General features: G+C 50.8%; 1 protein-coding gene across 1 annotated transcript in view; it reads left to right on the forward strand.

Moving 5' to 3' along the window:
- The window catches only part of TMEM120B (transmembrane protein 120B), a 33,581-nt gene extending 22,513 nt beyond the window's left edge, over nt 1–11,068 (forward strand). Inside the window, exons 7-12 of the mRNA XM_035097729.3 lie at nt 52–117; nt 6,487–6,548; nt 7,597–7,689; nt 8,464–8,528; nt 9,721–9,789; nt 10,602–11,068. Coding sequence (XP_034953620.1) covers nt 52–117; nt 6,487–6,548; nt 7,597–7,689; nt 8,464–8,528; nt 9,721–9,789; nt 10,602–10,709 — 463 coding nt within the window. The 3' untranslated portion in view covers nt 10,710–11,068. The remainder of the gene's footprint in view (nt 1–51; nt 118–6,486; nt 6,549–7,596; nt 7,690–8,463; nt 8,529–9,720; nt 9,790–10,601) is intronic.
- The last annotated feature ends 1,760 nt before the right edge of the window (nt 11,069–12,828 follow it).

The following is a 12,828-nucleotide window of genomic DNA, read 5'->3' on the forward strand; positions in this document are numbered from 1 at the left end:
CGGTTTAATGGGTGAAAGTGCACACATTAAAAGTGTTCTTTTTCTTCCCAGGATTAAGGGCTGGTGGGTATCTCATCATTATGTTTCTACATTTCTATCTGGTGTGATGTTAACGTGGTAAGTTTCTCCATTTCTCCATAGCTTAAATGTTTGAAATCAGCAGAGTGGTATAGTTTGAATATAGTTAGATACACAATATATAATAGGGTTGCAGGATAAATGAGTCCCCGTGTCACAGTGGCCGGAGTGGACTACTTCAGAGTAACGACGCTACGCAGCTCTGCATTTTATTCTTTTATTGGTGCTGCGTATTTACAGTGCTCAAGTCATTGCTATTTACACGGAGTGATGTTGTCAGTCGGTTTCAGAACCTCCTAATGGCTTTTGGCGCGTCTTTCTCCAACACAAAAGCTTTGGCAGACCCATCCTCCTTCCCCTCCTCTTTCTGCGTAATTCCGGAGTTGGGGGGATGGGTCTCCCGCCCTTATTCGCCCCTTCCTGTCCCACCTGGGACCCTGGCTCCTCTACCTTGCCTGAGCCTCGGACACGACTTCCTGCTTCCCCACTGGAATCGGAACTCTCTCTGCTTCCCCCTGTGCTCGGGGATTGGCTTGAACTTAGGAGGGGAGGGACTTCGCGATATCCCCTGTCCCTCACATCCACCCCCCTCCCAAGCTCTCCTTCACCCCTCCCCAGGTCCCCCCCAGGTGTCGGTGACGACTGGAAGCCTAAGAACTCAGTGCTTTCCGAGCCCGTTGGTGTGAACACCTCCCCCCAGTCCTGCAAGCCCCCCCCTTCCGCCTGGGAGGACGGGAATCCCAAAAAGTCTGTGGCGTCAGAGCTGGTGGGGGTAAAAATGTTCTGCCAATCTGCTCCTTCCTCTGACTGGGTGGATCTCGGTGACACCCATACCTCATCCTCTGGTTCCTCAAACTCCGCTTCCCAGCGCCATGGTGAACTGCTCTCCCGTGCTTCCTCCCCCTCCCCCTCCCTTTCCATGTGCCAGGGCTTGGGTCTATGGGGAAAAAGGGCGTGAAATTCTTCTACCAGGAATTCCTCCTGTATCTGAGTGGCTGGGACCCATTCATTCTGGGACGGTGGAGCATCCTCCCATGCCATGAGGTACTCCAGGCCCCCCACCCCCCACCTTGAATCCAGGATGGCTGTGGCCTCATTGAGTTGCTCCCTGCCTTCCCTCTCCCCCCCTCCCTCAGGGGTTTGTTCGCTGTCTCGGAGCCTGCTGCTTTCCCTGTACGGTGACAGCAGCGATCTATGAAACACTGGGTGCACCCTCATGTCCTCTGGCAGTGCCAGCCTGTATGCCACCGGGTTGACCTGTTGCGTGACCGTGAAGGGGCCCAACCTTCTGGGCGCCAGCTTTTTGCATCGCCCTCTGATGGGAAGGCCCTCCGAGGACAACCAAACTTTGTCCCCCACCCTAATGACCTCCCCCGGTCGCCTGTGGCGATCTGCCCCCCTCTTGTACGCTTCCTTGGCTCTCTCCAAGTGTTCTCTGAGCTGCTGGTGCACCGTCTCCAGTTCCTCTGCCCAATCCTCAGCCTGTGGGCCCTCCTCCTCCTCCTCCCCCTCCCTCTCAGGGAAAGATCTGAGGTCACGCCCGTAATTGGCCTTAAAGGGCGACACCCCTGTGGAGACGTGCACCGCATTGTTGTAGGCAAATTCTGCCAGTGGCAGGCGATCCACCCAGTCCGTTTGCCTCTGGCTGACGTAGCATCTCAGGTACTGCTGCAGAATGGCGTTGACCCTCTCCGCCTGTCCATTGGTCTGCGGGTGTCTAGCCGTCGACAAGCTGACCTCCACCTGCAGGAGGTTCATGAGCCGCCGCCAGAACCTGGAAACAAATTGGCGGCCACGATCCGAAATAACCCTTAAGGGTAATCCATGCAGTCTGAATACGTGATCCACAAACAGTTTGGCTGTCTCTTCTGCCGAGACCGCCCTGGCACACGGTATAAAGTGGCACATTTTGGACATGAGGTCCACCACCACCAACACTGCGGTCTTGCCCCTGGAAGAAGGCAGATCTGTGATGAAGTCCATGGACACCACTTCCCACGGCCTGTGTGGCGTGGCTAAGGGCTCCAGCAATCCCGGTGGCGCTGCTCTGACCACCTTTGCCCGCTGGCAGGTGTCACAGCCCCGTACATAGTCTCGAACATCTTCCCGCACCCCTGGCCACCAGAAGTGTCTCATGACTAGGTGAGTGGTTTTGTCCCTCCCAAAATGACCCGCCGTTGGGTTGTCGTGCATCTGCTTGAGGACCGTACGTCTAAGCTGGGTGGTGGGCAGGTACAGTGCACCCTTGTAGAAAAGCAGCCCCCTGCGTTCTGCAAAGTCGTTTGCCTGCTCCCCCCCCCTTCTCAGTTCTCTGCAGATGCGGTTGGCAAATTCATCCGCTGCCGTCAGTGCTGTGAGTTCTGCCTCGCTCACCACTGCTGCTCCGCAGGACCATGCTGACGGGGGGAAAATGTGCCTGGGTGCCGGTGGCGCCTCCTCCTCCATGTATTCTGGCTTGCGGGAGAGGGCATCCGCCCTGACATTCTGCTCTCCCGGGATGTAGTGTATGGAGAAGTTGAAGTTCGAGAAGAACTCTGCCCACCGTATCTGCCGCTGGTTGAGCACCCTGGCAGTTCTCCAGAACTCCAGGTTCTTGTGGTCTGTGCACACCTGGATGGGGTGCTTGGCGCCCACCAGGAAGTGTCTCCAGTGCTGGAACGCAGCGTGGATCGCCAGAAGTTCCCGATCAAACACTGTGTAGTTTCGCTCTGGCTGAGTCAATTTCCTGGAGAAGAAGGCACAGGGTCTCCACTCTCGGTTGGCGTCCAGTTGCAACAAAATGGCGCCCACAGCTTTATCAGAAGCATCTGTCTCCACGCGTAGGGGCGCGTCCTGAACCACGTGGAACAGGTTCTGGTCTGAGGCGAACACCCTCTTGAGGCTTTCGAACGCTGCTTGCGCCTCTGGTGTCCACCTGAACTTCTGCTTGCCTCTCAGGCAGTCAGTGATGGGAGCCGTAACGCGAGAGAAGTTCTTGATGAACTTCCTGTAGAAGTTGGCGAAGCCTAGTAGGCGTTGGGCATCTTTGCGAGTCCTGGGGCTGTGCCAGTCCAGGATGGCCTGCACCTTGTCCTTGTCCATCGCCAGCCCCTTGTCTGACAGCTTGTAGCCCAGGAAGTCCACCTCCTTGGTGTGAAACTTGCACTTCTCCAGCTTCACATACAGGTGGTTCTCCTTCAGGCGCTGCAACACCTCCCTGACATCTTTCACGTGCTGCACTGGGTCGTTGGAGTAAATAAGGATGTCATCCAGGAAGACCAAGCATTTCCTGAAGAGGAGGGACCCCAGGACGTGGTGCATGAAGGCCTGGAAGCATGCTGAGCCCCCTTGCAACCCGAAGGGCATCACCAGATATTCAAAAGAGCCCAGAGGCGTGAACATCGTGGTTTTCCATTCATCGCCTTCCCGGATCCTGATCAAGTTGTACGCCCCCCTCAGGTCTAGCTTGGTGAAAATCTTGCCCCTGCGTGCCGCTGTCAGGAGATCATCCACTCTGGGCATGGGGAAAGCCACTGGCTCTGTCACTGAATTCAGGCGTCTAAAATCCACCACAAGACGGCGCTGTTGCGTGTCTTTCTTGTCCACCCAGAAGACCGGGCTGCCCCCTGCTGCCTTGCTTTCTCTGATGAACCCCCGCTTGAGGTTCTTGTCGATGAAAGCGCGCAGATCCTCCAGTTCCTGGTCTGACATGGCGTACAGCTTGGCTGGGGGTATAGTTGCCCCTGGCACCAGGTTGATCTGGCAGTCAAAAGGCCTGTGTGGGGGTAGGTGGTCGGACTCCGCTTCGCTGAAGACCTCCTGCAGGTCCCAGTACGGCTTGGGTATCGCTTCACCCCCTTTGACGTGCATGGTGGCCACCGTGGCTATCGGAGGCCCCTCCCCTGGTTGGTGCTGCATGCAATGTTCCAGGCAAAAGTCCGATCCAAAAGTGATGCATCTCTGGTGCCAACTTATGGAGGGGTCATGGCGCGCCAGCCAGCTCATGCCCAAAACGATGGGGGGGTCTGAGATGGTGGTGACGTTGAATGCCAGTGTCTCTGAGTGCCTTCCAACCGTCATTCTCATGGGGGGGGTTTGATGCGTGATGGCCCCTCCCAGCAGCTCTCTGCCGTCAATGGTTGCCACGTGCAGAGGAAAATCCAGCTGCAGAAGCTGGATCTGGTGCTCTTCTGCAAAGTTTCTCGAGAAGAAGTTCGCTGACGCCCCACTGTCAATTAGGGCGAGGACTGTCAGGGGATAGCCATTTGGAAGCGTGAGCGTCACTTCTAGAACCACTCCTGCTCTGGGAGGGGTGGGCTGGCTCTGCTCCTCTCTGTGCGGGTGGGTGGGCTGGGGCTGTTGTCTGCTGACTGTGCCTGGCTGCCGCCCCTTGTCTCCTGCAGCCAGGCTTTCCCGTTTCCCTGCTGTGGTGCTGCGTCAGTGGGGGAGGGCACAACCGTTCCCGCCTTTCCTTGCCACTCCCTGCGATGTGGGCAGTCTCTGACGAGATGCTGGGGGGAGTTGCAGAGAAAGCAATTCCCACCCCTTCCCTCCTTGCAGTCTTGGCGCCGCTGGGGTCTGAAAAGCCCGCGCGCGTGCGCTATCAATCTGCATGGGTTCCTGGTCCTGACTGGCCCCAGGCGTGGCTTGAAAGGGTTGTTGGGGGAGTGGCTTCTCCTGCGACCGTGGGAACCAAGCCCGCTTTGCGCGCGTTGCTTGCTTGTCGCTCCACCGGGATTCCTGTCTCACCCCCACCGCCAGAGCCGCTTTGCTCAGCTGATCCATATTACTGGGCTTTGGACCTCTCGAGAGCTCATCCTTCACCTCCTCATGCAACCCCAAGTAGAACGCCGCTTGCATTGGGGGGGACTCAAGTTCCCACCCCAATCTGTGCACCAGCATGGTGAATTTCGCCCAATACGCGCGAACTGTCATATTTCCTTGGCGTAAATTATGAAGTTCCTCCTTAGTCTGATCCATATGACTATCGGACGAATACATCGTTTTCAAACCTTCTAGAAATAGTTTGACATTCTTCATGCAAGGATTCCTTGTTGCAATTAACGGTCTTAGCCACTCCCTGGCTGCCCCGGTAAGGTGCTCCACAATAAACGCTACCCTGTGCTCATCATCAGGGAACTCATCGTGGTGCAGCTCAAGAGCATACACAATCTCAGTCTCAAAGCCCTGAAATTCCCTCGGGTCTCCATTGAACTTGCTTACTAGGGTCCCGGCTCTCCTTCCTGGCAGCACTTGGACTTGGGGTGCCCCTCCCGCCTTGTTTTTCTCTGCATCCAGCTTGTTTTGGAGGTCTACCGCCACCGCCCTTAATTGCTGCTCTTTTTCCTGAAGCGCTCTCACCTGTTCCGCAAGTTGTAGCCGGTCGTCCTGGACCTTCTTAGTCTCCTCTTTAGCTGCCTTCAATTCCCCCTGCGCCTGCAGCGACAGCTGCTGCAGTTCTTGCTGGGCTTGCTCCGCGATCTGCCGCCATTTCTCCGCCTCTGACACGCTCATCCCGGCAACTCCAAAGTAGCCCAAAAAGGATTAGGAGGTTGCTGTCACAGTGGCCGGAGTGGACTACTTCAGAGTAACGACGCTACGCAGCTCTGCATTTTATTCTTTTATTGGTGCTGCGTATTTACAGTGCTCAAGTCATTGCTATTTACACGGAGTGATGTTGTCAGTCGGTTTCAGAACCTCCTAATGGCTTTTGGCGCGTCTTTCTCCAACACAAAAGCTTTGGCAGACCCATCCTCTTTCCCCTCCTCTTTCTGCGTAATTCCGGAGTTGGGGGGATGGGTCTCCCGCCCTTATTCGCCCCTTCCTGTCCCACCTGGGACCCTGGCTCCTCTACCTTGCCTGAGCCTCGGACACGACTTCCTGCTTCCCCACTGGAATCGGAACTCTCTCTGCTTCCCCCTGTGCTCGGGGATTGGCTTGAACTTAGGAGGGGAGGGACTTCGCGATATCCCCTGTCCCTCACATCCCGTATTAAAAACATGCATTTAGACTTCCGAATGTCATGCAGTCCAGCCTTTCCTGGACCATTGCACTTCAGAGGTTGCAGGGAGGAGGGATCATGTCTGATCCTCCCATTTGAAGTAACTCTCTGTAATGAGTGTGTTAATGAGCCAGGATGCTGGGGTGGGTTTGCCACCTTCTGCTAACTTTCCATGTATTCTGGCTCCCTAAACTTTTTGGGGTGCATTGAGAGGCTACCTCTGACACCTGCAGCCCAGTTCAGGGTAGACTCTGCTATTCATTTGTGGAAAGGAATTAAGGAAATTCCATCCTGCATTAGGCTAGCTTGGATGTGTTTGTTTAATTTCCTGTATTGGGGTACAGAAGGGCACTGTGTGTGTGTGTGTGTGTTTGTTGAAAACATCACTTCTGTTTTCTTTTGTCTTCTTCCCCTCCCTACTCACACAGGCCAGATGGTCTCATGTACCAAATGTTCCGCAATCAGTTTTTAGCATTTTCAATTTTTCAGAGTAAGTATGCTTTCAATATCTGTATTAAAACACAGCGTTTTCTTGTCTCCATCCTATCTGGAGTAATGCTTTGAATACTGCAGGCTGTGCAGCAGATTTGAGTGCAGGGAGAGCAGTGTGCTTTTTTTCTGTAACCGGGAAGGGTCACAAACTGGCCGCCTTAGGCAAGTTCCCGCCAGTAAGCACTGACAAAGTCTCCCAGGAAAGAGAAGTTACATTTTAGGAATTTTATTGGCATTGTAAGCCAGCGGATGGCTCGGATACAGCCTTTAGGACAAGCTCAAATTAAATGCAAAGTAAAGAAGGTGATTAGGGACACGGGTGGCACTGTGATCTAAAGCACTGCTTGCCGATTGGAAGGTCGGCAGTTCAAATCCCTGCAACGGGGTGAGCTTCCATGGCTTGGTCCCTGCTCCTGCCAACCTAGCAATTCAAAAGCACGTCAAAGTGCAAGTAGATAAATAGGTACCGCTCTGGCGGGAAGGTAAACAGTGTTTCCGTGTGAGCTGCTCTGGTTCGCCAGAAGCGGCTTAGTCATGCTGGCCACATGACCTGGAAAAACTGTCTGCGTACAAACGCCAGCTCCCTCGGCCACTAAAGCGAGATGAGCGCTGCAACCGCAGAGTTGTTTGCGACTGGACTTAACTGTCAGGGGTCTTTTACCTTTAAAGAAGGTGGTTACGGTAACTCAAAAGACATTCCTGAACAAAGGATGGCTGGAGCAATGTGGTTTTCTTAGGGGGTATGCAAATTGTAGAGTGGCAAATTCGGAACATGCAGGAGGAGAGCATTTAAAAGGGGATGGGCCATAGCTCAGGGGTAGAGCATCTGCTCTGCATGCAGACAGTCCCAGGTTCAACCCCTGGCATCTCCAGCTAGATCTGGGAGAGACCCCTGTCCGAAATCCTGGGGAGCTGCTGCCAGTCAGAGAAGGCAGTATTGAGCTGGATGGAACAAGGATGTGGGATGGTATAAGGCAGCTCCCTGTGTTCCTGAGGATGTCACCTGCAACCCTGCCAAGTAAAGCGACTCCTTTTATTTTTTCCAGGTTGCGTCCAGTTTCTACAATACTACTATCAAAGTGGCTGCCTTTACAGACTCCGTGCATTAGGGGAAAGAAACCACTTAGATCTCACAGTGGGTGAGTCGTGTCTCTTGTTCTTCACATCAGTTTATTTGAAGGTGCAGTGTGTTGCTAGCACCTGTTAGCCTGTCCCCACACCTGCCAGCACCGGAGAAATTAACTGCAATTGCTGATGGATCACAGAGGATGCCTTTTTGAATGGCTCGACATGAGGATGAACCCAATGTTGTCCTTTATGCCTTGATAGCAATTTTGGATTCACTTTCACTGAGGAAATAAGCAAAAAGGCTTTAAACTTGGAAATAATGTTTTCAAAGTGGATTTATTTCTCTCTTTGCAGAAAAGATCTAAGAGGGAGATACATGATTCCCCCTTAAATAATCGGTCTTCTGAAAAATATGTACTATGTGTTTGCAATTCCAAAGTCATGCTAGCCTTTCGTTTTCATGAATGGAAGCAGCAATTTCAGCTTTCTTAGGTCAGGCTACCTCTTCAAAGTACTTAAGAAACTTTATATTAAAATTGGCCTTCACCAACCAACCAACCCCCCCCCCCCCGATGGTTTGGACTACAACTCGGCCCCCGGGCTGCATCACAGCCATGTTGTAGTCCAAAGACCTGGGTGGTGACAGCTTATTTAAGCACCATTTATTATTATTATTATTATTATTATTATTATTATTATTATTATTATTATTATGGATTTTCTTGGTTTACAGAAATATGTGCAATGCCTCCGGTAACATTTTTACAGATCAGTTTCATCTGTTGAGACATTGGTGTATAATGTCTCCGCTGCGTAACTTGACTGTGCTTTTTTCTTCTTCCCAGAGGGATTTCAGTCTTGGATGTGGCGAGGGCTGACCTTTCTGCTCCCCTTCTTGTTCTTTGGGCATGTAAGTTGGACGCCAGAGCTTTGTTCACCAATGCATTGTCAGAAAATAAGGAGAAGCCAAAGAGAGTGGTAATTTGCTGTTCGTTGTAACACGTGTAGGCAAGGTTGTCTGTTCAGCTTCATTCATTCTATGAAGCTGCATTCCCCATATGCCCACTTGACCACTTCGATCTGCTGAAATGGCACCGCTACAACTGCTTATGCAATACCTGTTCTGCATTTGTTTTTTAAAAACTGTAGCCAAAGCCACAGTTTGGGACTCCCTGCCTATTTACACCAGGCAAGCACTTTCACTGCACTCATTTTCATTTAGGTAAGCCTACCCAGATACGTGGTGTGTTGACAGGTGTTTTTATCTGGCTTTTAGCTCATCATTGATTTCATTTCATTTCTAATGTTTAAAATAGTTGTTTTAAATAGTTTTTATTGATAATTTCATTTTTTAAAATTATTTTTGTAATGGGTTAAGTTTTTTTTTACAATCAAGCAGTATATAAATTTTATAAAATAAAAATAGCATAAAACATAAGTACAGGCAGCGACCCCAAAACACGTCACTAAAAGGACGTAACAGGGGCGGGGTGTGTGTGCTTATTCGCACTCTGCCAACACCCACGGGGCTCAGGAACAGAACCCCACGCGAAGTGGTTCTTGGCTGTCCTCCGCTGCAAGTACCCTTACCTCCCCCTTGCACTGGGCCTATCCAATCGGACATCCATCTACTCTGATTGACAGTCACACCAGAGTCTCATGTACAGAAGGCCTTTCCCATCAGCTGATCCTTCTCCCTCAGCCTTTACCAACCTCCAGACATTTTGCACTTCAACCACCTCCTACCAGCCCCAGCCAGAAACCTCTGGAGGGCACCCGTCTGTCAAAGGCTGTTCTAAGTGGAGCTGCCACAGATTGAGTCCAGAACCTTGTCTAAGCAAAGCTATTGCTCTGCCACAAAGCTCTCCGCTGTTCTTCATTCTGACCAGTGTAAGAGGAAACTAATGTGAACATGATCTTCAGGCCCTTTGTTTGCACTAGGTGTCCTCTAGTGCTCATTTTAAGCAGATGCCAATTTAGGCATTTACGATGTCTAAAATTAGTGCTTCTGGATCTTCACTAAGAATAACTGCTTAGCTTTCTGCAAGATTAGCAGCTTCTTTCTCAAGTCTTCCTTTCTTCTTTCTCTCCCTTTCCTTAAGTTTTGGCAGCTCTACAATGCTATCACACTTTTTGAACTGTCAAGACATAAGAAATGTAAAGAATGGCAAGTAAGTGGTTTCTCCCCACCCCCCTCAAGTACCAATCAAAACCTCAGCAAACGGGGAGGGGGGCATTGACTGAATCCCATTATATCAGCTGGGGAAAGGTAGCAGATGGAGATGAGAAAATAGCCATCTACATTTTATTACCCATGGATATCTTGTGTTACTGTGAAAGTTGCAAAGCCAACGGCCACCATGGCTCTGCTCTGCCTTCGCAGGTGGAGGCAGGAATTGCTTATTCTGAATGCTAGTCGCTGGAAGCCACGGTGGCAGGGGGGTGCTCTGTTGCTCGGGTCTTGCATGAGGGTATCTCACAGGAATCTGGTTGGCCACTGAGAGATCAGGATACTGGACTAGATGGGCCATTGGCCTGATCCAGCAGGTTCTTCTTAAGTTCTAATGTACTCCTACAAGTAATCTTACAGTAGAGAAAGGAAGCTGTATGTGCCATTCTAGTAATGAACAAACAATGGCTAATTCTCAATACATTTAACTGCTTTAGCTGGCAGCTAACTCTTAATAGGGTTAACCTATTTAAGGGGTAGCCAACCTGGTGCCCTCCAAGTATTTTGGACTACAACTCCCATCATACCAAGCTAGCATGGCCCAGTGGTCAGGGATGGTGGGAGTTTTAGTCCATAACCTCTGGAAGGCACCAGGTTGGCTATCCTTGGCCTATTTAATCATATCCTTATTGAGACAGCCTTAAAGCTTTTCCAGTGGGCTGCTTTTGTCTCTCTATGTCCTCATATAACGTCTGCAAAGTGCATAGATTTGAGTTTGATTTTTTTATATATTTTTCTCCTGGTCCCATCTAGGTTTTTGTGCTTGCACTCACATTTCTGGTGCTCTTCCTTGGAAACTTCCTCACCACCCTGAAAGTTGTGCACACCAAATTTCAGAAGAACAAAATGAAGAAATTTTGAAGACAGAAAGTCGTGCATGCTGGATGCTAGAACTTGAGGTCTGGTTTCATGTTTTCCTCTGCTGTGATTAGACTCATGTTCCAGACAGGTCCTCCTGCTTCACCAGTGGCCCTGCAATAAGTGAACCATGGAGGAAATTCCACCCGTGTTATACTGTGAAGTCTTCCTCAACAGACTTGCGAGTGCTTGCGCTCTCCAGCTGGTAACCTGACTATTTATATTTAATTTAATCCAAAGCCCCTCTGGCCTTTGCTGGGATATAGCCATGAGGTTGATCCATTCTAGGAAGAAGATGGATTCTCAGAAGAGAACAAAAAGGAGATGAACTATTCTGGAATAAAGCAAACTTTGATTAAAAACTCTCTTTAAAGTTCCTGGTATTGGATCCTGAAGCAATCCCTAAGGTTGTCTCTCATGAGGCCAAGTGCCGAGTACTGCTTTTTTTCAGAACCCATCTTGGAAGCTGCTAAGGCAGCCTGGTACCCCCCCCCCCAATGTTTTGGACCACACTTCCCACTATCCCTGGCCTTTGGTGAGCCTGGCTGTGGTTGATGGGAGTTGTAGTCCAACAAGAGCTAGAGGGCATCAGGTTGGTGAAGGCTGAAGGGAAGGGGGAGCCAATCTGTTGTTGGATCCCCCACTCCCACCTGCCCTACCCATTGTACCCAGTGGTCAGGGGTGATGGAACAGGATGTCCACTTACATCAGAAGCATACCTGCCAAGTTGCTGTCAGAGAAATAAGGGACCGGGCCAGAAATAGCAGAATGGAAGTAGCGCTGCTGCGATTTTGGAACTGGGCGGAGCATGCTCAGAAGTGACTTTTGATGCTGCTTTGCCCAGTTCCAAAATGGCCGCTGCGCCAGAAGTCGCACTGCAACCATTTTGGAACTGGGCAGAGCAGCATCAAAAGTCGCTTCTGAGCATGCTCCGCCCAGTTCCAAAATGGCAGCAGCACCAGAATAAACCGGGGGGAAACAAAAAAAATCCGTTTTTTCAGCTAGGAACAGCTGGAAAAACGGGGATTTCCCGGGGAAAACGGGAGACTTGGCAGGTATGATCAGAAGTGGGGAGAAGTGCTTCTTTTGTGGAAGCTCCAGTTCACGCACTTCACTTGCAACCAACTGAAAATGTTTTCAGTGGGCGCATCTGTTATGGGGGCACGTGTGTGTGTGGGGGGGGTACTCTTCACTGTAACCTATTCCAGCTAGGCTAGACATAGGAAGAAAACTTGATTGAAATCCAGTGGATGATACCATAATTTGTCATTAGCGTTGTTGGCATGAAAGTTGAATGAATGTTTCATTTTCAGCATTCAGATCTGTTGAGAAAGGGGGAGGAAGAAGAAAAGGTGGCAAATAAAGCGGAGCTGCCTCAATTCTTTCCCCTTACCGTCTCAGTTTGTGATACGTCATCAAACTATATACATGCAGTGCTGGCTCTGCCGTGAAGCAGAGTGAGGCCAATGCTGGAGTCCGTTCGGCTTCTGTATGTGGGATGGGGAAGAGGGCGCCATCTTATCATCGAGCAGCAAGGGCTGGCTCTGTATATATCCTTAGTTTAAAATGCATTTGAATGCTGGCTGTGTGGGTGTGGCAAAAGGGTTGCAAGGCGAACACTGACAGCTTGGTGCTTCCATGGCTCCTTGTTCATTTTGCAAAAGTGCCAAACCATTGATTGAGAACAGACCACTTGGAAGGTCGTCTGATTAAGAAAGTAAGTCGCAAGGGGGAAAGTCCAAAGGAGCTGCTGGCGTGCATTTAGGGGCTTGTGGATAGGTTGGTAGGGGCAAAGTGTACCCTCAGTGGACAGGATGAGAAGCCACTGGTTAAATAACAGGCAGGTAGATGGAGGTGGGGGAGAAGAAGCAGGTCAGTAGCAGAGCTGAAGGCTCCCTCCTCCATGACATTTTCTCAGGAATCTGCAGTATATCAGATTCTTTCAGCGCTGCTGTTGTTGTTGGCAGTTTTTTTAATGGGAGGCATCTTTTGATCAGTGAGCCAGCAGCATTGGCTTGGTTCAGTCCCACACAGGCAGAGGCACTGACCAGTTTGTTAACTCTCTCTGTGGCTTTACAGAGGCCCTTGCACCCAATCTACTCTCTCCCACACGGCTGTTTCA

Source organism: Zootoca vivipara, chromosome 16 (genome assembly GCF_965207765.1).
Source record: "Zootoca vivipara chromosome 16, rZooViv2.hap1.1, whole genome shotgun sequence".
Lineage (NCBI taxonomy): Eukaryota > Metazoa > Chordata > Lepidosauria > Squamata > Lacertidae > Zootoca > Zootoca vivipara.